Source organism: Glycine max, chromosome 19, assembly GCF_000004515.6.
Source record: "Glycine max cultivar Williams 82 chromosome 19, Glycine_max_v4.0, whole genome shotgun sequence".
Taxonomy (NCBI): Eukaryota; Viridiplantae; Streptophyta; class Magnoliopsida; order Fabales; family Fabaceae; genus Glycine; species Glycine max.
This window is the reverse complement of record NC_038255.2, coordinates 27866717-27893899: the sequence shown is the minus strand read 5'-3', so window position 1 is coordinate 27893899 and position 27183 is coordinate 27866717. Positions and strand designations below refer to the sequence as shown.

At 33.5% G+C, this 27183-nt stretch overlaps 1 protein-coding gene and 1 pseudogene across 2 annotated transcripts; both read right to left on the bottom strand.

The window, feature by feature from the left end:
* Nucleotides 1-3310: 3310 nt before the first annotated feature.
* On the bottom strand, nt 3311-10354 carry LOC100800241 (COP9 signalosome complex subunit 3). 2 transcript variants are annotated; one of them, XM_041012431.1, is made up of 11 exons: nt 10054-10354; nt 9806-9921; nt 8922-9168; nt 6656-6713; nt 6466-6576; nt 6092-6157; nt 4464-4553; nt 4134-4292; nt 3930-4051; nt 3643-3715; nt 3311-3562 (listed from the first exon to the last, which is right to left on the bottom strand). In XM_041012431.1, exons 1-11 carry the CDS (start codon nt 10236-10238, stop codon nt 3497-3499), a joined length of 1293 nt encoding a protein of 430 aa, XP_040868365.1. In that variant the 5' UTR covers nt 10239-10354; the 3' UTR covers nt 3311-3496. The 2 variants fall into 2 exon arrangements, with proteins under 2 accessions (XP_040868365.1, XP_003553864.1); XM_003553816.5 differs by having other exon boundaries at nt 6466-6555.
* Nucleotides 10355-19040: 8686 nt separating this feature from the next.
* Nucleotides 19041-21357, bottom strand: LOC102664268 (uncharacterized; annotated as a pseudogene).
* Nucleotides 21358-27183: the final 5826 nt, after the last annotated feature.

Sequence of the window (27183 nt, the reverse complement as noted above, 5' to 3'; positions counted from 1 at the left end):
AGGAGAATTCTTTATGGAGGAGAGAACTTTGTATTTTTGCTTGATACAAATGTGTAGGATTACATCTCTATTTATACCACTCTAAGGAGAACTCTAGACACACTAATTCTAGAGAGTTCTCAACTCTAGAGATCCAAAGAGTATTCTAGAGAATATTACAACCATAAGAAATATCTAGACACTCCAAACACTACAAGAATTTTTTAGAAACATGACCCATAATTACTTAAGCCCAAAATAACTAAGTCCAAGGAACCAAATAATTAATTTAGGCCCAAATCAAGTTTATATTTCAACATTTACTAACGATGTTAGGAGACTACTAACGGCAGAGACTAATGTGACAAACGGAATGTAAAGTCAATGATCATTTTAATATTTTTTAAATCTCAGTGAACAAATTGACTGCGCCTCCAAAAGTAAGGGACTAATTTGGTACTTTACTCCTTCTTCATAACATCTTAGTAACTGTCTTCCTTCTCCCTCCTTGCAAGATGTGGTTTCCTCCTTTACTGATTTTTTTTTCTCTTTCGAATCCGCCATACAATAAAGCTCTAAGGATACAAAACATCTTGTATGCATGGAGAATTCATTTGTGATATTCACTGTTGTGCGTGAGAGGTTCACTGTTTATTGGAGTATAACGATACTAATCTACAGTGTAAAAAAGGTCTTCATACTTCCAAAAAACAAAATGTTCTCCTCCTTTAAACTGCCACTCCCAGCAATGCATGGGGCAACACACTTGTGATGTTTGAGAATTTACCCGTGTCAAAATAGAATGTAGTAAAGGGGTGAAGGATTGAATGAATTAAGATGGTGTAGGCTATGTGATGCTCTACTAATAATATAATTTTTTTCTACCGTTCATTGTTCATAAAATCATGTATAGGATAAAAAAGTTGTCCTGTAAACTTGAATATGAATATTATGTTGTTCTCCTCTCTTGTACCATAACATGTATCAAATGTATCCATAGATATAAACCTATGCTATATACAAAGGCATAATTTTTGTTTGACTAAATTGTGATTTTGATCTTTTTTTCCCCTGTAAATTTAGTTCGGATTTTAGAAAAATTATAATTTTGATCAAATTCTCAATTTATTTTGGTTCAATTGAATCTTAAATTTAACATTTTCATTTAAAGTATCATCAAGAAATAACTTATTGATTCAAATGTACAAATAAAAAATAAAGGTGTGTTAAATTAAAATTGGACCAAAATTGCACGTTTTAAAATATGGGATTAAAATCACCAAAAAATAAAGACCAAAATTGCACATGAAAAATTATAAGAACAAAATTATAATTTGACAAGCTATAATTTATCCTTTTTTTTCTTTTGTGATGACATAAGTTTTCCAATCATAAAGTCTTGTAGCTTAGTAACTACAATTTATTTTGGGCTAGACATTAATTTTTCAATTACAATGTAAATTAAAAAAGAATTTCAAGATCCAAATAGGAGGGATCTTACTATATTAAAACTAGACACATTTAGGTTTTCATTCCTATCTCTTTGTGGTGGTCTCCTTGTCTTATGCATTCTGTTTTGGCCCGTTTAGTATTGATCCGAGGGCAAAATAAATTATCTTTTCGGTAAGAATTAATGTGTATTTTCAAATTTTTAACAAATTTGAAATGTTGGAAATTTGATTTGTTTTGATTTTAATTTCTTTTATTTTTTAAATTATTTATTGGAATAAATTAATTCAAATTTCTTAAATTTGAAATTCTTTGTTTGGATAAGACAATTCAATTTCCTCCACATGTAATTTTTTTTCTATATTTTAAACAGATGAAATTCTAATATTAAACTTCATATAAAAAATATAATTTTTAAATGTTTAATTAAAATAGAAAAATTAATAATTTTGGCCAAGGCTTTTTCAATCAACCACATCCAATGATTGTTTTAGGCTAACATCAACTAGGATTATTTTTCGATAGAAGTTGCCTACGGTTTATTTTGCCAAAGTATGTCGAGAATATTTTCTAGTTGATGTCGGACGGAGTTATTTTTCAATCGATGTTGGCTACAACCAATGTCATTTAGGAATTTTTTAGCTGGTGTCAGTTAGATTTTTTTGGCCAACGTCGATCAAAAAATCCCTAGTCGATGTTGACAAAAAAGTAACCCTGGCCAATTTGGCCAAAAAAACCTTGTCAACATCGACTATAAAATAACCTTGGTCAATGTTAGCTAAAAAATAACTCTAGTTGATGTCGGTCCAAAATTCTAGCTGATGTAAGTAAAAAAAAAAATAGTTGACAAAAAAAATCATTTGGCGTTGACTACAAAATAGCCTTGGCCAATGTCGACCATAAAACCTAGTTGACGTCAACCTAAAAACCTTAGCCGACATCAGCTAAAGAAATCTATCCAACATCGACCAAAAAAATCTTAGTCAACATCGGCAAAAAAATAATCTTGGCCGACGTCGACTAAAAAATCCTAGTTGATGTCAACCAAAAAATCCTACCTGACATCGACTAAAAAACCTTAACAAGTGTCAACTAAAAAATAACTCTAATCGATGTTGACCAAAATAATCTAATTGACATCGATGAAAAGATAACCTTAGACAATTTCATACAAAAATATCCTAATTGAAAAACCTTGATCGACGTTAATGAAAAACTCGTGTTAATATTGACCATAAAAACCTTGATTACCCCTAATTACAAGCGTAAAGAGAGTCACAAGCGAGAACATGGATAAAATTCAGTGAAAAAATAAATTTAAATTCTTTAATTTTTTTAAGAGAAATTAAAATCCCATTATTTAATTAATCAAAATTATTCATAAAAATAACAAAATTTCTATTCCCTTTTAAATATTCTATCCAATAAAGTTATGTTTACCTTCAATCATTTTAAATTCCCTAAAAAATTAAATTCTCCTGCCGAATTACTCCATCCAAATACACTAATAATTTTTTATAAGAATTAAATTGAAAATTAACCTCAAGTATAAGAACTAAAATTTAATGTTACACGATAACTTTATTTTCAAAAAAATAAAAAACTTATGAACGTTCATTATTTACTTCAGAAATGCTCCATCAATCGCCAAAGCTGCTAGCTTCATGCCACGGGATTTAAGTACGTGTATGGATGGACGTCCAAGTCGAGCATACTGTGCTGCTTTTAAAGTGAAGCGGATCCACTATGGTGAAACATTAAACCAAACATGGGATAAGTAAACTCCGATCGTTTCAACGTAAAACGAGAACAGAGGATATTTTCCTTGAGACCTCAACATTACTGCACTATGCTTGGTCAATAGAGCATACATAATTAAATGTGCAAAGAATCAGTTATAGATTTTATATAGTTAATAAGTTGAGACAATTCAACATCCTCAGAACAAGCACTCTTCCATTTGGGACTGAAATAAAACACTCCCCCACTCTCAGAACCAGGAATAACAAAAGATAAAGGAAACGGGTGATGGACCATAACCAGATCTACTTCCATCATTCCTAGCCCCTTAAATGTTGAACTTTTGTGGAACGTCAAAGTCATCAAAGTCATATCTTTGTCTCTCTCTTCCAGCCTGAGTATACATTCACTCTTGTTAGTTATAATATTTTATATAGAAGTTTATAGATAAAAGGATGAAACAGTTAAGCACACCTTAGACAAATACAACTGATCGCATGAAATTTGTTCGTCTGTCGCAGTAAGTTTCCTTGAGAGTGCCATTATTCTGGACATTAATTGAGAAAAAAAAAAATTGCTTTCAGTACAAGAGGAAGGACATATAATATAGACACAGATCACTATCAAATTAAGCATTAAAAGTATTAAAACTGAAAAATTTTCATTTCAAGATTTTCAGGTTAAACATAATTGTCTTACAAGACACTTCAGGAAAGTTATTGGGCTAAATGAGCTTAATATAAAATATACCAAAAGCATACCTTTGGATTGATGAATCAATATGTTCAATCATTTCACAGGTTTTATACTGTTCAGGATCCTCCAAGAATCTCACCATTCCATCCTTCTGGTTGATAGTTGCATATATTTCGCCATCCTGAATCTGTAGGTCAGGAGTATGTTACAATTAGTGGTAAAATGTTAATGCTAACTGAAAATGACAAATATATCAGTTGGAGGACCACCATTTGTAGCACATGCATTTCAGCTTCTTTGGGGCTATTTAACTGCACTGTGCTGGCTATATCATGGAGAGAAAGGGTCAAGTATGTCTGGGTCAATCTCTGAATATTCCGCTTATACATGGATGATACAACCTGATTAACCAGTCCAAGGTTGTTGTCCTGAAACAGAAAATTTCACATAAATTATCAGCCTGTCGCATAGACAAACAATTTCAGAGAAATCTTATTAAGTAACCACATAAGAACCGGAAATTAAACAGTGAAGAGTTAGGCTTCTAGTCAAAATGGCCGATGCTTCAAATGAAAGGACAAGTATGTGAAAGATCGTACAGATTCAAACTTCTCTGCATTTGCCCTGGCATATGCCTCTAGTTCTTCAATTTGTCCAGTGCCATAACTATTAGCCAATTCGACGTAAGGCTGCTCAAATGTGGAAAAAAGTTTAAGGTTAACATGAAGTTCAAAATATATGCTTGGAAGACAAGTCAAACGAAATTCAGCAATGTGCTTCAAAGAAATCAAGCAACCACAGACAACAAGGTATTCCATTTGAGTTGATGGTACAAGAAAGTAATTCTAAACAAATCTATGAATAAGAATAAACAGGGAAACCATCAATTGCAGTGCAGTTACTGAGAAGAAAAACTAAAGCAAACATATTGTGTGGTAGAGTAGAGGCTACTCATTGGAACATATTGCAAAATCATATGAAGGTCAGAAGATGTCCAGTCTCCAGAAAAAGAGGATAGATAAACTAAGACCTCTCCAACATACATTTAGAACACATGTTCGGATCACAAACAAAAATCTAGTTGAAGAAAGTAAAGTACAACATTGAAAACTAAGTCTAAACTAAATCAACTGCCATTGCCTTTAATAGAAGTCAGGAGAGGGGGTTGGGGATTGCCTAAAATGAAGTCAGAGAACCCAAAAAAAAAAAAAAGTAAATAAAAGTAGAACTAGCATCAGATTACAACACTGGCAAAAAATAAATTAAATGGAAAAGAACTTCAAGCACGAGAGAATCATTTTCCTTGCAATGCCATAATGTAACAGCATGCTCAAAATTATCTGATAGGAATATAGATCCAACTAGCAGCAGACCATGATTCATTTAACCTAAAAGGATACAGGGTTAGTGCCTTAGTGGCACTAATCATATCATTGTCTTACAAAAGGGGTACGAGGAAGGGGAACAAGAAGGTACATAGCAAATGGCTAGGCTGAATGACCCTTCTATGATCTTCAAGGAACTGGATGCCAAACAGCAGGGTAAGTTAGAAGCAGTCTTACAATAGTAACTTCTAAAACAGCAAGTTGAACACTGTCCTTCCTTCTGGATTGGAGGTAAACAACTCTACTCCAGTTGGACCAGAAAATACTTTGACAACTAGGGAATTACACAAACAATAGATGCATTCTCTAAATGGTTTTCCAGTGGAAGTCCAAACCCATAGAAGCTTGGGAAGAAGATAGCAATACCTAATGTCAATTTCTTTATTTCTGCCTTGAGGACAAGGCAACTTCTCAGGAAGGTGGTACCGATAAGAATCTGGATCCAACTACCCAGCAGACCATGATTCATTAAATCCAGTGGCTACTAAAGCTTGGTCTATTACTAAAATGTCCCTGAGTTAGATGAGAGGGGGAACAGGTCTGTGTATTCTGTTAAATAGAGATATTAAAGAGTGAGGGGGTTAGGGAAAATTCTTCCTTAACAGGGATCAAGGGTTGCTCTGACTATTTCAGCACATTATATCTGTATCTCTTCCTATTTCTCTCCACTACAATATAGTATCTCTTCTAATTTTCATTATGTGCACACTCTCACTTTAGATAGGAGTTATTCCTATTTCCTATCAATCTTGCAAACAAAAGAGAATCAACATAAGTATTTTGTTCGAAAAAAGGTCAAAGGCTTCCCATCTTTTCTAACCTCAGCTGAACTAAAGTCATACCTGACAAAAGTTCTTCAGGTTCCTTTGAGCAGTCGAAGAAGAATACTTAGGAAGACTGGTTGAGAACTGGCACCAAACACATGGCAAGGTCAGCTGATAAACTACAAATATAGCACTTCATAAAATAAAGGTTAAAGTTAAATTGGTCAAAATGAGCAAAATCCTATAGATAAAGGTTTTGTCTTCTGACAATATACTGTGCATTAGGAATCATAAAAGCCACAATCTCTAAATAAATGAGACTATTTATCACTTTTTTATATTTAATTTTTGGGATAAAAAAAACCCATTAATATTATATATAAGCAAAATTTTGATTTAATACCTTCATTAAGCCATGACAAGTATAGAGGCAGGAGAGAATAGAGGCTTACCTGTCCATGACGAATGAGAGAAACCAATATATACTTTTTGTAAGCTTCAACAGCTATAGCATTTATGGTAGACATGGGAGCAGTTACAACCTGGAATATACAACCAATAAGCTACAACAAATGCTGAACCAAAAGGCAAATATGAAAAAACCATAATCAATACAAGTATAGTTGTATGTAGATCACTAACATTATGCAGGAGGTCCAATGCCTTCTGAAAGTGCTTCTGTCCAATGCATATCATACCTCTGATAGAAGGTTAGAAGTCAGAGACAATTCAAATTCTTCACCAATAGATCATGACCAGAAGCACAATCTAAAATCATTAAATGCTAACAAGTATTCAAATCACTCATTATTCTGGTCCATGTGCATTTTAATTTAATTGGCTGGAGACTCGCCAGAGACGACAAGAGGATGCAAGACACATACCGCAGCCATGACATCCACAGCAGCCACATTTGTGGACGGAGTCACAATAGCACATCCAAGGAATTCCACAATGCAATATTGCTATAATGGCTATTTAACATCACTGATGAGAATCATAAAACATAAGAAAGGTTTTCTAAAAGGAATAATGTGGGATGCACAAGTTATGTGTTCAGAGATAGGAGCATACAGATTGGACACTTTGTCAAGATAGGAAGAGCCAGAGGATAATTCAGTTGAAGGGAGGTTATAACTGGAAGTAAAGGCAACAGAGAGGGGGTAGGCAAAAAAGAGAGAGGCTTTTGAGCAGGAGGAAGAAGGTCCCTAGGAGCACCTGCAGTCTTCTCGTTTAATAGTTGTTACAGTGCTATTATAGATCATTTTCAAGATACCTAACAATTTGGTATTAGAGCCTACCACCATGTCTCTTAGCCAGAAGCAGTACAGGTGGTGACACCAACATTGCACTGTTCACTAGTGAATAGTCATAAGTGCTCATGCACAGCCAACACATGCGGACACAGGCTGTGGAGCAAATAGAATATTAGGGCCCCAAATTGCAAGGAATGGGAGTTGAGTCCTTCATGAGAAATATAGAATTTTGCCATATGATATATATGACATTGGGCTTTTTTCCACCACAATGGGTAGCTTTTTGTGGTGTGATTCACTCCCCTAAGGTTTGTTGGGTATCATATAAGCAGTAATAATCATAATTTGAAACATTTAAGAGGCAATTTGTAAAGCAATTCTTGGATGAGAAATTTATGAGGTCCAGGATTAAGGAAATGAGATGATGATACTGAGCAAGGACAAAATCCCAGGATTTGGAGAGTTTACACACGTAGGGGAGAGATGAGTGGAGTGATGAGTTAATTAGAAGAGGGTAATTTGGGAATGAAGTTATGAAGTGACGGGAAGCATGAGGTTATGATTCTGTTATAATAGGAAAATATACAACAGAGTAAGGGTTAGAGAGTGGATTCATCTAGCACTTTTTCCTTATGCGGTGCAGTATTGGGAAACAGGGTTATCTCCCTCAGAGAAGTGATGGGCTTGGGGAAGTTGTAGACTCTTGAGATACAGTATTATTTCAGCTTTGCTACATTATTAATTTGGGTCTGCTACTGGTTTCCTCATTAAATTCTGCATTCTCTTTTAATGGGTCATAACACAGATTTAGGAGGGAAGATTTAAGGCCTGTTTGGATGCATTTTTCTAAAAGCACTTCTAAGAGGAAAAAATAAGAAGAGAAAAAGAAAATGAGCTTCTCCATAAGCTAAAATGAGTTCTCCATTAGCTAATTTGTAGAAGCTTTCTCATATAGCTTCTCTAAAAGATAAAAGATGAAAGGACATCTACAAATTAGCTTATGGAGAAGCTCATTTCCTTATTTTCTTCTCCTAGAAGTACTTCTAGAGAAGCTTACCCAAACAGACCCTTAAAGCAAATTGCTCCCTTGTTTAAATTTTTTAAAATGAGGGAAAGAAAATAACTTGTCATATACCCCCCCCCCCCACCCCACTAATTTTGTGAACTAGTGTTATCAATGGCAGATGGCTGAACATGGCAAAAGGCCAAAACTCCACCATATAAACACGCGCCTTATGACACCTCCATACCGGGCATCCCCTATGGCAGTTGGCAAAAAATTCACCAGGCCATCTGCCATGGCCACTATTTAACAACACTGTTGTGAACATTTTAAAATTCGACCAATTTGGAGGACTTTAAACATCCAAATAAAAGCAAGGAAACTTATTAATTAAATTTCTATCCACTTCCCTCCCCTTCCATTTTCTTTTGATTTCTTCCCCTCCCAACTCCCAAGTGAAATGGCATAGGAAAATCCTACAAGCACAACACTACTGTAAGTAACACAACACAACCTACAGCATATTTAATAGAAATAAGAAAAATCCAATATTACAATGTTGAACAAATTGCAGTACATTCCATCAACTAAAAGGCAATACTAAAATATGGACAAACTGTGAAGGAAAGAAAGGAAGAAAGCAGCGCACCCATAATAACAGTAGAGAAAAAGGTCTCGTGGTTGGTCTACTTCAAAAACATCATCATCCAAAATGGATAGACCAGTTTTGTAGCACTTTGCCAACAAGCACAGCAGAAGAAACTCTGAGTGTAGTGGAGTCAAGTGTTCTGTGGAGACCTGAAGTTTCCGAAGAGCAGTGAACAAAGGAGCCACACCCCGTATCGGAGCTTCCAGCAGCATCACTTGATCCTTTAACCTCTTACAGACAGATAAAACTACAAAATTCCAAAAAAAATAAAAACATAGTTACTCAATCAAAAACTGAGAAACATCCACACCAAATTAAAATCCCTTCTCCCTTTGATCCTTCAACCTCCTACACACAGACAAAACTACAAAATTCCAGAAAAAAAAAATTAAACCAACGAAAACCAAGAAGCATTAAACAAACGAAAATCAAGAAGCATCAAACAAACCAAAACCAAGAAGCATTAAACAAACGAAAATCAAGAAGCATCAAACAAACCAAAACCAAGAAGCATCAACGCCAAATTGAAATCTCCTCAGCCTTCAACCGTCCCTTTCTTCTCCCTCCAATTGAACCATCACAACTCACTAAAAAAATTTCCCTCTTTGTCAACCAACAATAGCATCTCTCCTTTTCTTATATAACAATAATTAACCAAACAATAAATATCTCACAACCAATCAAAATAATTTCAATACACAATTTATTATTTATTTAACTCATCTATAAGCAACCAGATTTTAAAAAGCTGTCCATGACCGCAATTTAGGCAGCAACATCCCACAATTCGAGCATGAAAGTGACCACAATTCAAAAGCCTTGGTCTATAAGCAATGATTTAAGCAACACAGAATATTCAAATCTCATATCTCAAATTCTCATACATTTATCAGGCGCTAAGCGAATCTGCTCCGGGCTGCAAGCGCCAATAAACCTAGTAACGATCGGAACGACGGTCTCAGCCTGCGTTTTGGTTACCGGATCGGTCATTGAAGCTTCTCTGCAATCAAAACAAGAATAAGAATAAAAATCTCGCAACATAAAAAAACAATATTCTAGGGTTCAACAACTAGGGTTTAGAGCATCGGAAAAAAAACGCTTATTATCATTATTTCGCAAATTTTATACATACAGGATGTAGAGAAACCCGAGGGAATGAATGGAGGGGTCGAGCTGGGTGAGAATCGGAGCGAGGCGAGTTGACTCGGATCGGAGCGAGTCATCGGCTTGCTTCAGAACACTGTGGAGGCGAGTGAGGTCGCCGGGAGTGCTCGAAAGCCCTTGGATTTGGGCGACCAAAGCTTCTAGAGGGTCCATGCAGCGCGGTGAGTTGTGACTCGCTCACTCGTTTATACCGACTCGGCGGGAACACGGAACGGTGACTCACTCTTCGTTTTTCTCTCCGTCCCTCGCAGGGAGTGTAACACTATTTAGAGCGTCTTGTGTTACCTTTTATGATGGTGTGGACCCTGCAGGTGAAGCACCGACTCTTGCAGCCGTTTGATTGTAGGGGGAATAAATCGAGGGTAGAGATTGTTCACAGGTAAATTTTATTTTCTTGGCATGATTTTTATATGTAAAGAAATATTATTTTATACCAAATACAGTAGATAGGGGTGTTCGATTTGATTTTTAGAAAAAAATAATCATCTGAATCAAGCATAAAATAAATAAACATATATTTATGTTTAAATTAATATCAAATTCAAATAAACTAAATCATTTTTTTAATTTAATTTAGTTTGATTTGATAATTTTTTAAATTTATTATCATAATTTACCATCTATCAATTAAAATTACATAATTATAATGTTATATTATTTTTAAAATGAATTTATTTTTTATTAAATTTTTTTTAACATATTTTAGTTAAAAATATTATTTTTATTTTTATTTAGCATTATTATCAAATGATATTATTATTCTTTTTTTACATAATAATAATTTATACATCATTTAATATTTAACACTATTTTTAACATATTGATACATCCTTCTTTAACATATGAAATAAAATATGTATAATAAAGAAAAGAAAATATAATAAATTATTTAATACTTATTATTTATTATTACAACAAAAATCACATATTACAAACTTATTATAGAAAAAAAGTATATTATAAATCACATACTATAACCCTTGTAAATTAAAAATAATACTAGCTATGTTAAACACCCATTAAATAAAATAATATAATTATAATATCCGATTTGATTTGGTTTTAATAACAAGATCCAAAAACTGAATCAAACTACAAAAAATATGCGGATTTTTAATTTTTGGATTTTAGGATTTTCAATTTAAGTGATTTTCAATTATTTTGGATTGTTTTACATTTAACATGTTATTTTCTATGTACGCTCGTCAATTTTCTTCAATCTTTGATGTTGTATTTATCGGTAAAGAGATGCTTGTAATTGCAAAGAGTATCTTCATAATTGAATGTTATGACCAATGTGCAAATTAATCTTTTTTCCTGAATTAAGCGGATCAGAACTTGTATATTGCATGTTTCTATTTGTTAGGATCACAACTTTCCATATCTGTCATTCATAACTTAATATGATCGTTAAACATTTAAAAGGAAACAAAAGATAGGTTCACAAATATGTTCCTTTTAAATAGAATCCTATAAACTAGAATAAATAGATAATTCAAATAAAGTGCTTATTTCATTCGTTATTTGGATGGACTAGACGAGTACTTCATGCTTCCAATAGACGAGTTATCTAGTAATGGATAAGTCTCTCTTGGTGTTGCTTCTAGTCGTTAAACCTATTAACTTACACGCAACAAAGTGGTTAATATAAATTTATATCTTTGTTTTCATCAAACCCATAAGAGATGTTTAGGTCGTGTACTGATGGATCGTCCGGTGTCTAACAAGGGCTACAACTTTTATGAAGATTACTTATTTGTAATTTGATCATCTAACTCACTACATGGTTGTAGAAGCAAAGCTTCATGATGAATCAAGAGTGATTCAAAGATGTTTTAATGATAACAAAGATGATAACAAAAGATGATGACAAAGGTGATGACAAAAAGCTCAAAGGTCAATCAAAGAATGAGTTCAAGATATTCAAGATAGAATCAAGAATCAAGATTCAAGAGATCAAGATTTCAAGAATCAAGATAAGGCTTAATCAAGATAAGTATGAAAAGGTTTTTCTCAAAAATTGAGTAGCACATGGATTTTTCTCAAAACATGTTTACCAAAGAGTTTTTACTCTCTGGTAATCGATTACCAGATTGTTGTAATCGATTACTAGTAGCAAAATGGATTTGAAAAAGTTTTCAAATGAATTTACAACGTTCCAATTGATTTCAAAAAGTTGTAATCAATTACAATGTTTTGGTAATCGATTAAAAGTGTCTTTGAACGTTGAAATTCAAATTCAAATGTGAAGAGTCACATCCTTTCACATAAAAGCCTTGTGTAATCGATTACACTGATTTGGTAATCGATTACCAGTGATTGTTTCTGAATAAATCAAAAGATGTAACTCTTCAAAAGGTTTTTGACTTTTTCAAATTGGTTTTAAGTTTTTTCTAAAAGTTATAACTCTTCTAAATGGTCCTCTTGGCCAGACATGAAGAGTCTATAAAAGCAAGGCTTTGATTTGCTTTTCAATATACTTTTCCAATCAATCTTAAACAATCCTTTACAAGACTTGAATCTCTTTGAACTTCTTCTTCTTCTTTGTGCCAAAGGCTTTCCAAAGTTTTATGGTTTTCTAAACCTTGAAAACTTGTGCTATTCATCTTTTCATTCTCTTCTCCCTTTGCCAAAAAGAATTCGCCAAGGACTAACCGCCTGAATTCTTTTTGTGTCTCTCTTCTCCCTTTTCCAAAAGAACGAAGGACCAAACGCCTAAATTCTTTTGTGTCTCCCTTCTCCCTTGTCAAAGAATTCAAAACGACACAGTCTGAGAATTCTTTTGATTCTTCCCATTCCCTTATACAAAAGTGTTCAAAGGACTAACCGCCTGAGAATTCTTTTGTATCCCCATTCACAAAGTATCAAAGGTTTAACCGCCTGAGATCTTTGTCTTAACACATTGGAGGGTACATCCTTTGTGGTACAAGTAGAGGGTACATCTACTTGGGTTTGACTGAGAACAAGAGAGGATACATCTCTTGTGGATCAGTTCTAGTGGAGGGTACATCTACTAGGTTCAAAGAGAACAAGGGAGGGTACATCCCTTGTGGATCTTTTCTTGTAAAAGGATTTTTACAAGGTTAGAAAAGAAATCTCAAGGACCGCAGGTCGCTTGGGGACTGGATGTAGGCACGAGTTGTTGCCGAACCAGTATAAAAACTCTTGTGTGTTTGTCTCCTTCTTCCCTACTCTTTTACTTTCCGCTGTGCATTTTAATTTCCATTTTTACTTTTGGTTAAAGTTTCTCTTCTACTCTTTAGTCACTTAACAACTTAGTAAAAGCCTTAGAAGAATAAATTTTTAATTAGTAAAGTTTTAGGAATAATTAATTCAACCCCCCTTCTTAATTATTTGGAGGCCACTCGATCCAACAATGGTCACACAAATCACTCAACAAGTTAAGTTCACTGTGATACATTAATACACAAATCGCTTACAAGTATGAAACTCTGCAAGTTGTGATTTTAGGGTTCTTGCAAACCCAATCACATCCCCATCCTTCCCAACTTCTCCAAACACTCGTGAATGATTTGAAACTCGTCCCAAAATTCAACGTAATCCCAAAACAACATAAATCAATAACCAATTGAACATAAACAAAATTAAATCGAGAATTCTCAAATCAAGAACTTACAAGGTAAAAAACCCTAAAAGACAATCAAACACTCAATTCCATCAATCAACAAAAAATAAAAAGTCTTTGGGGTATTAACAACCTTTCTAATCAAATCAAACAATAGAACATAAGTTAAAACTTCCTTTACCTATGGGTCTCCAAGCCTAGGTCTTGAGAAGAAGATATAAAAGGGAGAAATCTTAAGCTCAACAAAGAACGCTTCTATAAAGAACAACACCATCTCACCAACCCCATGAAACACAATCCAAAACATCATAAATAAGGTTTTGCAACAAACACCTATTATGGATCACCTCATGGAAGAAGAAAAGGAGAGAAAGAGAGCTCATTGTTTCGATAATGTAGTCCTAAACTCAAGGGATAGGAAAAAAATACCTTGTCTTGAAAGGAGATTAAGCTCCATTCTTGAGGGTGAATGGATGACAAATGAGGAAATTGATTTGGTTATGTGTGTGTGTGATTGTGTGTATGTGTGTATATATATATATATATATATATATATATATATATATATATCAATATCATAAAATATTTAAATATTCTTGAAATTTAATTAAAATTACTTAGTCATGAATTAAGAAAATCATGATGTTACACTTTGAGATTTATTAGAGCACATAACCAAACCAATTTTTAGACACCTTAACTTACCCATTTTGGATATAAAACAATTTATGCATAGTATTCGTCATCACATATATCAAACAATTCAATTCCTTGAATTCTTGCACTATAGACATAGTTTATAAGTTATCTTTGTTGTCATCAGAATTCCATTATTTCTTTATTGCAAAGAATTATATGTTTCAAAGTTATGTCTCATGTCTATGAATTCACAAGTTCATTCATATTAGAATTACATACCATTTTAGCTTTTGATTTGCATTAAAAGGAAAATCATTAACATTTACATATTCTCTAAGGTACTACCCATTTGTGCATGGAAGTTAAGATGCGTATCTAAAACTTTAGGAAATAATTTAAACCTATTCACTTTAGGTATTACAGTAAAGGTTGTTTTAAATACAACCACTCACACATACATTTCAATTGGGCTACAAGAATTAGTTTCATGTTCCTCACTTTTCCTACACTTAATTTTGGTTAAGGACTTAAAAGGTCAATTTTATACTCCTATAATTTGTAAAAGGACAAAGGAATCATTACCAACCAAAGACTTAATTTTTAGGTGATTTTAAAAACTCAACCTATATGCATATGTAGAAAATAATTGCAACTTCTCAACTTCATTGTAACCTGCCATTATATTTGTCAAATATTCTACAAAACTCAAAAAGTTATAAGTTCACTTAGATTAGTTAGACTACACTTGAAACTATAAAACTGTAAGAGCACAAGTCCTAATTCATTATAGGATCTATCATAAATTAAAAGAAAATAGAACAATGTCATTGTGTGACTATGCAATACATTCTAGCTTGGTTTTTCGAGTCTCTTTGTCTATTCAAAATGTTTGGCCAAAATATTTTACAAATCTTATGTAAGACTTAGAAAATTATGAGATTGGTTGGGATAGAAAGAAGGCATTAAAAACTAAAAGATTGCCAAAGATTTTAGCCTAACTCGAACAAGAGAGAGCACAATAATTTCAAACACAAAACTCAATTTGTTTATGAACCCAACAATAAATAATAGCTTTACTTCATGGTTTTCATACAAACAAAATAATCATAATGTTTAAGGCTTTTTTTAGATCAAGTTTGAACATTTTAAAATAGGTCTAAGGAGAAGAACAAGGGTTGTGGGTTTGTCTCATGAATTACTTAAGTCACAAGCTCACATGTTATATTCTAAATACATTCAATTTTTCATAATTGCTAGATTGAACATATCAAGTTGAAAACAACACTATAATTAATAACGATGTCAAAATAGGGCAAGACTAAAAGGATTTGAAAGCCAAGACTTGATTCTTTAAATGGTATAAATATCTGTTAGATTTAGATGATCCATCATCAGACAATCCCCTCATCTCTTGAGTTTTGATGAAAACAAAGATATAAAATAAGATTTATCAGTGGAAACAAAATGTGGTAAGATCCATACTATTTTGTATACTCGTCCACTTTATATGCATAATAACGTGTTTTTTTTAATAATAATAAATCATCCACACAATCCAAACACTTATCGTAATATCTGACTTAATTAAATGTAATCCATTTGTGCTATGTTATAACAACATTATTAAAAGGAACAAATTTGGTAAGTGATATTATCTTTCATTTTATATATGTTTAACGTTTGAGTTAAGATGATAAGGACATATTTATAAATAATTGATTCAAGATCAAAATTGACACGCATGTGCCAATATCATCTATCATTAGAGGATCAAAGATTGACAACAAACAAATTTTGAATGTTCAAGATCTTACATTGATATGCCCATCTCTCAAGTATAAAAAGCGCATCAACATTTCGCAAAAGAAAGAAGAACCATTAATAAAAAAATGCCATACTAAAGTTCAAGAGAAAGAGAAGAAGAGAAAAATAATGTACCCATAGAGTCAATCCTTTGCTTAACAAAGTTATCTAACTATTCTTCATTGAAAAGACACTCTAAGTGTTAGAATCTGTAATTCTACAAACTATTATTTGTGAAAGCTAGGAGTGACTTAGTGACAAAATAATATTTGGGTGTTCTTATATTCAGGGAGAGTCTAAGGGTTAAGCCAGCAGTAGCCTAGAAAATACTTGTAAGCCAAGAATGACATGACATAATACTTATTATAATCAAAATTGATTAGTAAAACCCTTTATTGGTTGGTTAAAAAGAATTAGACGTAGCTTAGTGATGCAATCCAAGCCATGGACACATAGTTTGGATCGTTTGGATGCAAATTCAAGAACCACCATTGTTGACCTTCCAAGAACTCAAGAACAGAAAAACCAAAAATATGGATAAGATGAAGAAGATGAATATAATGATGCCACGATCCACGGAGAATCGATAAGTCGAAGGAGGATTTGCCACAAAGGAATGACTTCCTTTATAAGAATCAATTTGGTTTTTAGTCAAAAACCAAAAAAGAGGCTAAGCTCTCTCTAAGCACAAGCTTAATTTCAATTATGTCAAAAGTTCTTTACAATCAAGAGTTTCTGAGTATTTATAGAAATATGCTTAAGAAGATAACTAAGCCTCTAATAAGGCCTATTTACATCAAGCTCAAGCCCATTACACAAATAAACAAAAACTAGAAATTTTCGTAAATTCACATTGAAGGTGTGCGCTAAGCCCAATTTCTCCTCAGGTTGGAATTGGGCTAAGCCAGACAACTCGCACTAAGCCCAGGCGTGCTGTTTAGCAATCTTCAACATGCAAATAATTCAGCTCCTTATGGTTTTCTCCTTTCTTGCTTATGATGAGTAGTTCATCCTTGATCCTCTTGGTCATCTCTTCTTGTAGAAGCTTGGCTCTAGACCTTGTGCTCCTTATGCTCTTTAGATACCCCTCTATTATCCCCTCCTTATTGAAAAGAATCTATCCTCGGATGTGCATCCAAAACACCTACATCACAAGAAGAAAGATCAATGACATTGAAAGTAGAACTCACCCCATACCCACTTGGCAAGTCAATCTTGTATGCATTGTCATTAATCCTCTCAAGGACCTTGAAAGGTCCATCACCCTTAGGTTAGAGTTTCGATTTCCTTTGTGAAGGAAACCTATCCTTCCTTAAATGTACCCAAACCCAATCTTCAAGATCAAATACCATGGACTTTCTCCCTTTTTTTTCTTGACATGCATATTGCTCCATTTTGTTCTCAATCTGATTTCTCACCCTTTCATGAAGATCCTTAACAAAAGTGGCTCTAGAAAGCCCATCCTTACTCAAAACAGAAGAATCATTAGGTATGGGAATTAAATCAAGAGGAGATAAAGGATTAAAACCATAAACAACCTCAAAAGGAGAAAAAGAAGTGGTAGAGTTGGTTACCCTATTATAGGAAAATTCAACATGAGGTAACCACTCTTCCCAAGTTTTCAAATTACCTTTGATGAAACATCTTAGGAGTTGTGAGAGTGTTCGATCCACTACCTCAGTTTTCCCATTGGTTTGAGGATGGAAAGTGGTGGAAAAAAGAAGCTTGGTTCCAAGTTTTCCCCACATTGTTTTCCAAAAATGACTCAAAAACTTGAAATCCCTATCCAATACAATTCTCCTAGGCATGAAGACGCACTATTTCTTTGAAGAAAAGATTTGCCAATTGATAAGCATCGTCCACCTTGTGACGTAGAATGAAGTATGTCATCTTGGAAAACCTATCAACAACCACAAAAATCGAATCCTTGCCCCTCTTGGACCTTGGAAGACCAAGCACAAAATCCATGGAAATGTCGGTCTAATGGGAGCTAGGAATTGGCAATGGGGTATACAAACCATGATGCATGGACTTTGCCTTATGACACACAATGCAATTAGAACAAAACTTGATAACATCATGTTTCATTTTAGGCCAAAAGAAACGTTCATGCAAAATGTTCAAAGTCTTTTCAACTCCAAAATGTCCTATTAACCCCCTTTTATGAGCTTCACAAATCATGAGTTCACGCAAGGAACTTTGAGGCAAACACGATCTGTTATTTTTACACAACTCAAACAATTTAAAGAAGTCATGGTCTTGAGAATACAAATAATTTATGTGATTAAATCCAAACATCTTTGTTTCAAGCATGGAGATTAGAGCATATCTCTTTGAAAGTGCATCGGTCACAACATTAGCCATGCCTTGCTTGTGTTTAATCACATAAGGAAATTGTTCCAAGAACTCTACCCATTTGGCATGCCTCTTATTAAGCTTTCCTTGGCTTTTCAAATGTTTGAGTGACTTATGGTCACTATGAACCACAAACTCCTTAGGAAGGAGGTAGTGTTGCCAAGTTTACAAAGCTCTAATAAGTGCATAAAGTTCCTTGTCATAGATGGAATAGTTCAAGATGGCACCCTTAAGTTTTTCACTAAAATAAGCAATTGGGTGACCTTCTTGTAACAATACAACACCCATGACAACATTGGATGCATCACATTCGATTTCAAAAGATTTTGCAAAATTTTGGTAAACCAAGAATGAGTGCATTTATCAACTTTTCCTTCAATGTATTGAAGGCTTTCTCTTTCTCACTCTTCCACTTAAATTCCATATTTTTGTTAATAATGTTATTCAATGGAGATGCTATGGTGCTAAATTTTTTGACAAATCTCTTATAGAAACTAGCCAATCCATGAAAACTCCTCACATCACTCACATTTTTGGGTATGGGCCAATCTCTAATAGCTTTAATTTTCTCATCATCCACTTGGACTAGCACTCACAACAAATCCTAGAAACACTACTTGATTAGTGCAAAATGTGCATTTATCCCTATTAGCAAACAACTTTTCATGTCTAAGCATTTCCAAGACACTCCTAACATGATATAAGTGGTCATCCAATGTTAAGCTATAAATAAAGATATCATCAAAGTAAACAACCACAAATTTGCCAATAAAGTGTCTCAAAACATGGTCCATGAGTCGCATGAAAGTGCTTGGTGCATTGGTTAAACCAAAAGGCATGACCAATCACTTATAAAGTCCAAACTTAGTTTTGAAAGCAATTTTTCATTCATCACTTTCTCTCATTCTAATTTGATGGTAACCACTTTTCAAATCTATTTTGGAGAAAACACAAGAAACGTGAAGCTCATCCAACATATCATCAAGTCTAGGGATAAGATGTTTATACCTCACAGTGATGTTGTTGATGGGTCTACAATCCGTGCACATCCTCCATGTGCCATCTTTCTTGGCGACTAGGATGACTGGCATTGCACATGGGCTCAAACTTTCTTTCACCCATCCTCTTTGAATCAACCCTTTAACTTGCTTTTGGATCTCCTTTGTCTCTTCCAGATTACTCCTATAGGCAGCCCTATTAGGAAGTGAAGCTCCCGAAAAAAGATCTATTTGATGCTCAACTCCTTTTAAAGGAGGTAAGCCATGGGGAATGTCTTGTGGGAAGACATCCTCAAACTCCTTTAAGAGTGTATCAAAACCTTGAGGCAACTCAAGGGCACTAGAAGACAAACACATGTAATTTGGAATAAGTAAATACATTAGTTGTCTAGCTAGCATCACTATTTTTACCTCCTTAGGTTTGATGAACAAACTCTTTTTTATCACTAATTATTTTTCACTTTTTTTTCTCTTATCTTTTGTTCTTTCTTGTCACTCTTTTGCCTTCTTTTTCTTTTTGGCTTTTCTCTCTTAAAGAAATTTTTCCTATGATTTTATTTTCTCTTTCTCTTTTCAATCTCATTTTTATTTGATCCTCACACACCTCACTTGGAGACAAAGGTGAGAGAACTACCTTTTTACCTTTATGCAAAAAAGAATAACGATTGGTGACCCCATTGTGGACAATATCTCTATCATATTGCCAAGGTCTCCTAAGCAACACATGTCCGGCTTCCATGGGAACCATATCACAAAGCACATCATCAACATAATTTCCAATGTAGAATATAAGTAACACTTGCTTATCGACAACCAACTCACCATTGTCACTCAACCATTGCAACTTATAAGGTTTAGGGTAAGGGGTGGTTTTTAAACCAAGCTTCTTCACTAATCTAGTGCTTGCAACATTGGTACAACTTCCACCATCAATGATTAGAGAACAAACCTTTCCATTCACCAAACATCTAGAATGAAAAATGTTTTCCCTTTGCATATTATCTTTATCTTTGCACAAGTTTCCCATGAGTCTCTTTACCATCAAAAGATCTCCCTCTTCAGGTGGAAGGAAACCATCATCCTCTACTTCACTAGAGGAACTATGAAAACTCTTAGATGACTCACTATCCACCTCTCCATTCTACAACACAATCATGGTCCTTTTGTTAGGACATTGAGATGCAATATGACCCTTTCCCAAACACTTAAAACATTTAATGGAATTAGTTTTATTGGGAGGGGGTTGAGTAGGAGAAGTATGATTACCTCTTGAAGAATTTCTTTCAAGATGTTGTGAAGAAGAACCCTTCTTCTTGGAAGTGTCTTTATCCTTCCAAGATGAATAAGTGTATGAAGTCTTCTTGTAGGTTTGTTTCCTCTTCAATTGTTGCTCCACTTTCACAGCCCTATGTATAAGTTCATCCATGTTGTTGTAGCTTTGAAGCTCTACAACATCTTGAATTTCCCTATTCAAGCCATTCAAATATCTAGCCATTGTAGCCTCATTAGTCTCTTCAATGTTTGCTCTTATCAAAGAAATCTCAATCTCCTTGTAATAATCATCAACACTTTTACATTCTTGATAGAGCCTTTGTAATTTATTATGCATTTCTCTTACATAGTGAGGTGGGACAAATCTCTCCCTCATGATTCTCTTCATTACCATCCAAGTGTCCACTCTATGTCTTCTCAATCTTTCTTTATCCACTAGGATTTGATTCCACCACACCAAGGCATATCCTTCAAATTCTAAGCTAGCCAACCACATTTTCTTTTCTTCACTAAAATTGTTGCAAATGAAAATTTGGTCCACTTTCATCTCCCAATCAAGGTAAGCCTTTAGATCATAAGTACCTAGGAACTTGGGAATTTTGACCTTCACATCATCCATTCCATCCCTATTCCTCCTATGTCTATGCCTTCTACCTTCTTCATAGCCATTATCACTCCCTCAAGAAGAATAAGGTAACCAATGATGCCTCTTCCTCTCTATGTCTTTCATTCTCCCACTTAACTCTTGAGTGCTTCTTTGTATCTCATCAAATCTTTCTCTCATCCTCTTTTCAACAATTTTTTGCAACTTATGCATTTGCATAGCCAATGAAGCCCTTAGCTTAGTGGATCTAGGGGAAGCTAGATCACTATCACTTTCAAAAACCATTGCTACAAGAAAAAGGTTTGTAAAAACAAATATTGGACCTTACCACTCACCAAGTGTTTACACTCTTCAACACTCGTGTTTCACACTTATGAGACTTTTTGTATAATGTTTACTTTTATCTTTTTCCACTATCTAAATCTTCTTCAGTCTTTGAGATCAACCAAAGATTTCAATTCAAAGAGTATCCAAAGTGAAAGATGAAACAAATCCAAACTTGACTTAAGAGGTCAAAGAAGAAAGAAAAACTCTAAGACAAAACCTTGGAAGTTTAGAAGACAAGCAGTAAAAGCTCAAAAAGAAAGGACAACTCAAAAAGGAATGCCAAAGAAAAACAAATAGGAAGATATAAGAATTAAAAAAAATTCTTCTCTAATGTTGTAATTTTTTTTAACTAAGTATAAACCACTGCAATTATGCAAAACAAATGAAAGTATTAAAAAGCAACAATATGCACACACTAAGAGAGAGGGCTATAAAATTTTGATTGTAATTTTTTTAACCTTTTTCACACTTGGGTCTTTAGATTTTTTGATATTTTCATTTTGACCCCAAACTATTTTTTTCTTTTTGCACTTTGGCCCCTCGTATTTTTTTCTTTTTTGGATCAAAGTCAATTTTTCCAACAGTGCTATGAATGTGATGAAGAACAACTCAAACTCAAATTATGACCAAATCAACTCCAAATTAAACAAAAAGATAGGGAAATCGAAGGCATATGCAAGATTAACTAAAAAAACTCACAAGAAACACTTAATTAAACAAGAATCAAATGAAAATCATTTCTCATTTTTTTTGGAAAAACTCAAAATCAAAAAGGATAAATTACACCTAATTGATGGATATTTTCAAACTGCTCTTTGAAATCAAGCTCTAATTACCATGTGATGCAATCCAAGCCATGGACGCTTGGTTCAGATCATTCCGGATGCAAATTCAAGAACCACCATTGTTGACCTTCCAAGAACTCAAGAACAGAAAAATGAAAAATATGGATAAGATGAACAAAACAATGCCACAATCCACGGAGAATCGATATGCCGAACGAGGATTCGCCACAAAGAAATGACTTCCTTGATAAGAATCAATTTGGTTTTCAGTCAAAAACCAAAGAAGAGGCTAAGCTCTCTCTAAGCACAAGCTTATTTTCAATTATGTCAAAAGTTCTTTACAATTAAGAGTTTCTGAGTATTTATAGAACTAGGCTTAAGAAGATAACTAAGCCTCTAATAAGGCTTATTTACATCAAGCTCAAGCCGATTACACAAATCAAGAAAAATTAGGAATTTTCATAAATTCACACTGAAGGTGTGCGCTAAGCCCCGGCGCTAAGCCAGACAACTTGTGCTAAGTCCAGTTTCTCCTCAGGTTGGAATTGGGCTAAGCAGATAGCTCACGCTAAGTCCGACAGCTTGTGCTAAGCCCCAACGCTAAGCTAAACAACTTGCGCTAAGCCCAAGCGTGCTATTCAACAATCTTCAACCTGCTCCAATTCAGCTCCTTGTGATTTTATCCTTCCTTGCCTTTGATGAGTTGTTCATCCTTGATCCTCTTGGCCATCTCTTCTTGTAGAAGCTTGGCTCTAGACCTTGTCATTGCCCCTTCAACTCATGAAGTGTTTCTAGGTCCTTATGCTCTTTGGATAGCCCTCTATCACTCAGGTTGAGTGAGCCAGTATAAAACTAAGTAGTTCTATTACTCTCTTTTAAGCTTTTCAAAGTATTTTAAAGCACACTATTGACACATCTTTGCACACAAGTTTTCACTTCAAAAGACTGTTTATAAACCATTGAACGATAGTCCATTGCCTTTTGTGTAAACATAAGACTTGTCACTAGACGACAATCTTTGTGAAGTTATAATTGTTTAAGAAAATCACTTTCAATGCGAAAAGTTTGAGAAGTTTATCAAACACCCTAATCAACCCTCTTTCTAGTGTGATTTGTTATATTTTAGTATCAAGATCATAATCATCAACGATTAATTGCATGACAATTGTGATAACAAATTGAAGTTAAGACGGTTTAATCAAGAATATTTAATATAACATTGTACATCCCTCACATTTTATATGCATATCTTTATCAAATTACACAACACACTTGGGCTCATTTAAACAAATTCTTGACTATGGTCCTGCTTGATCACAAATAGTTGATAAATGATCAGTGCAACAAGAAGGTTGCTCCTAGATCTATAAGGAAGAAGCTGAAGGCAACTAGAAAGATGAGATAACTAACATGGAGATTTTTCTCATCAAAGTACCATTGGTTTCAAGAATTGGAATAAAAATTAACTCTAGGATAAGCACCTTAGTTATTATGTTTATGTTATTTATGTTAGGTGTCACGGTTTGAGTAAAGTTTATTATCAATGATGGTTTGTTGGGTTGAGCTAATTAGTTTATTTAGAGGAATGTTTTTTAAATTAATGTTTATTCAAATATTTCATTCTACAAACCTATTAGGCTTACTATCTATTTTCAATCATGAATTGACCCAATTATTTTAATACTTATCCCCCTTCTAATACCCCTAACCAATTGTTTATTAGTTACTATGAACAATGACTCCACAAGTTTTAGTTAAGTTTCATTTAATTGTTGAGAGATTTTGTATTTGCCTGTGTTTCCAGGATATTATATGAAAGTACTAAAATATAGAAATTGTCCATCAAGTATTTGAGGACATAATTTTAAAAACAAACCAGTCATCGATTTGGTCAAGGCACTAGTTCAGTGGATCAATAATCAAACCAACGAGTCATTTATTGACCCACACGATCCAATCTTTATTAAAAAAACATTAAAAAATTTATACCCTATAGTAAAAACACAAAAAAATCACATCAGAAATTAATATTAATATAATTTTACAAATTAATATAATATTTTATTATTATTGGTAATATTTAGTTAAATGTATAATTTGTATGCCATGTTAAATAAATATTTTAAATAATTTTGTATAATATATATATATATATATATATATATATATATATATATATATATATATATATATATATATATATATATATATATATATCAAATTTGACAAAAATATATCAACTAGCTTGTGTAAATTTTGTATTTTATTTTATTTTAATTGTATTGCTCCCTAAGTATAATGCATATATTTATTTTTTATGTATATGTACTTAGAAGTTGTTGTAGCATAGATGGTAATCATTTCTCCAAAGTAACCAAAGGTCCAAAATTCTATTCTCGAAGGAGTTCCATTGGATCCCTTAGCACTTGTAGTGATTGAGATTGTTTGATTGATTCAGATTGTTTGCTTGAAGTTGCTTGTTGTGTTTGGAAGAGAACTTGTTTTCCCTTGGGTTGTTTAAAACTCATAACTTCAAGAATTTGATAGTGATAGGAGTTGTGACCACACTAACATAAAGAATGAATTAACATATTGCTACAAAGTCAAGAATAGAGATTATATTTCCTCAACCCAACTTCCAAATACAAAATCATATATGTTTGTATCTCTTCTTTCACCAAATCTTTCATATTATTTATATTTTCAGTGCTAGCAAAATATATAATAATATTTCACCTTTTGAAATCAATTAATCATTTGATCATATTAAATTCTCTAATTTAATTAATAATCAAATATTAAAATAATTTCTTTAATAGAGATTAGAACACTCGTTTCTATGTGACCCCGTAGGTTCAATACTAAGCCGGTAATATATCAATCAAATTAATATACTAATCAAGGTAGACGCCTAGCAACACTCCTTAACGTCCAGATAGCATGAAGTAGTATTTTACTTTCAAGAACCATTAGAAGAGTAGTGTAATAATTTCTTCCATCTTTACAGCTCTGGGTTAACTCTAGAGTATGATATTACTGTCAAACCCTTTTGAGTTAACTCATAATGACTTAAGAAACTCATTTCTTCTTTCATTTAATTTTCCTGGCCAGGATATAATTTTATTCATAGAGCTCAAACTCATTATCAAGAGTTGATGGATTCCTTATTGATTAATCATTAATTCTACAGGTATTTAATCATATCCGATATCCATTCAACAAGTGCTCTAAAGCATTAGGTGTCCGAAATCAAAATACAACAAATAACCTGTTAATTACTATGACGATCTCAGGTCAAAGAAAATTATTATACCTCTTCTTGAGAATTTTCTATTGACAGTTTATGGTAAATTTTAACCATTAGAAAATTTCAATTGAGTCACTTCAATGATCACATCAACATGTGACTCATCTATATATGCAAATTAATAAATGAGATATATTAATATTTATCCAATAAATATTGTCACATATATATTAATCTATCCAGATTATTGATATCCTATTTACAATAATCCTATGATCAAGAACAGTTTAAATTAAAATTAGAACAAACTTGTTTCTCATTATCATAATCTATTATAATAACAAGTCTTTAATTTTAATCAAGAACATTATCAAATGGACTATTTGGTCAAATAGTGAAATATGACAATGAAAATAAAATAATACTTTATTATTAAAATTAGAATTGATTATATGATAACTTGGATCGTAGATATACAAATTTATTTCCAACAATTTGGACAAAAGACACCGGAAAACTAAATTACTATAAAAGGGTATGACTTGGTTCTAAAAGAATAAATCACACTAACTATTCTAAGACAAGACAAAAGTTGTCTAATTTTCAGCAAGATGTTTTTAGAGATTTAAATTACCCTTTCAATCAAATTCCTACCTTTTACTAGTTAGAATTTAGAGCATGGCTTGATTCAATCTCTATACACTACTACAAAAGGGCATTTTTGTGACGCTGTTTCTAAGACGGTTCTGAATAGGAGGTGGTGGCAATTTTGTAATTCTGGAGAGAAATATTATTTTTTACGTCGCACATTTTATGACGGTTATAAAGAATCGCCTTAAAATGTAACTTGGTGGCAATGTTGTAATTAACATAAATAAGAAAACGACAGTTATCGCGTAAGCCCGTGTATATAGTAATAATATTGCGTCCCCGGCCCTGGCCTGTACGTAGCTACGCGAACTGCTTTCGAACCACCAAAATCAAACACCCCCTCCCTCAACGTACCGACTTGTGCCCTAGGTTAAACCCCTCTCTCCCTTAAACCTCGCTCTCTCTCCCTGAGTACTCTCCTTGCAGCTTAAACCTTGCTCTCACTCCCTCAACACTCTAGCTAGCCGTGAGTACTGTCTCCCTCATAGTGAGCTCGCGCGCACCATGACCCAGTTTGCCATATTGAAGAAGTGTAGTTGTCATGAACCGGTGTCTCCCTGAAACCTGTTTTCCCGTTGAAAGTGTGTCTTAGGTCGTCGTACAGGTAACTATATGGTAGATAAGATATGGATCTCCTGTAACATGCTTTTGCTGTTATCAAAACAAACCTGGCCTTAGAGAATCTCTCAAACTGAAATGATGAAAAAAAAAACAAGAGAGAAAGTGCCCTATTTTTGATTTCGAAGAAGAAGATCGTTGAAAGGAAAAAAGAAGTTTTGTTTTCTATTCCTTTATGTGAGTATTAGAGAGAGAAAGAGCAAGCTGACATTT

Coding starts and splice junctions, on each gene's coding strand:
- LOC100800241 (XM_041012431.1), bottom strand. CDS start 10,238: ATGGACCCTCTAGAAGCTTTGGTCGCCCAAATCCAAGGGCTTTCGAGC. Junction 4,554..6,091: donor ACCTGAAGAACTTTTGTCAG/GTATGACTTTAG, acceptor ACATTTGAGCAG/CCTTACGTCGAATTGGCTAA. Junction 3,563..3,642: donor ATCAGTTGTATTTGTCTAAG/GTGTGCTTAACT, acceptor ATGTATACTCAG/GCTGGAAGAGAGAGACAAAG.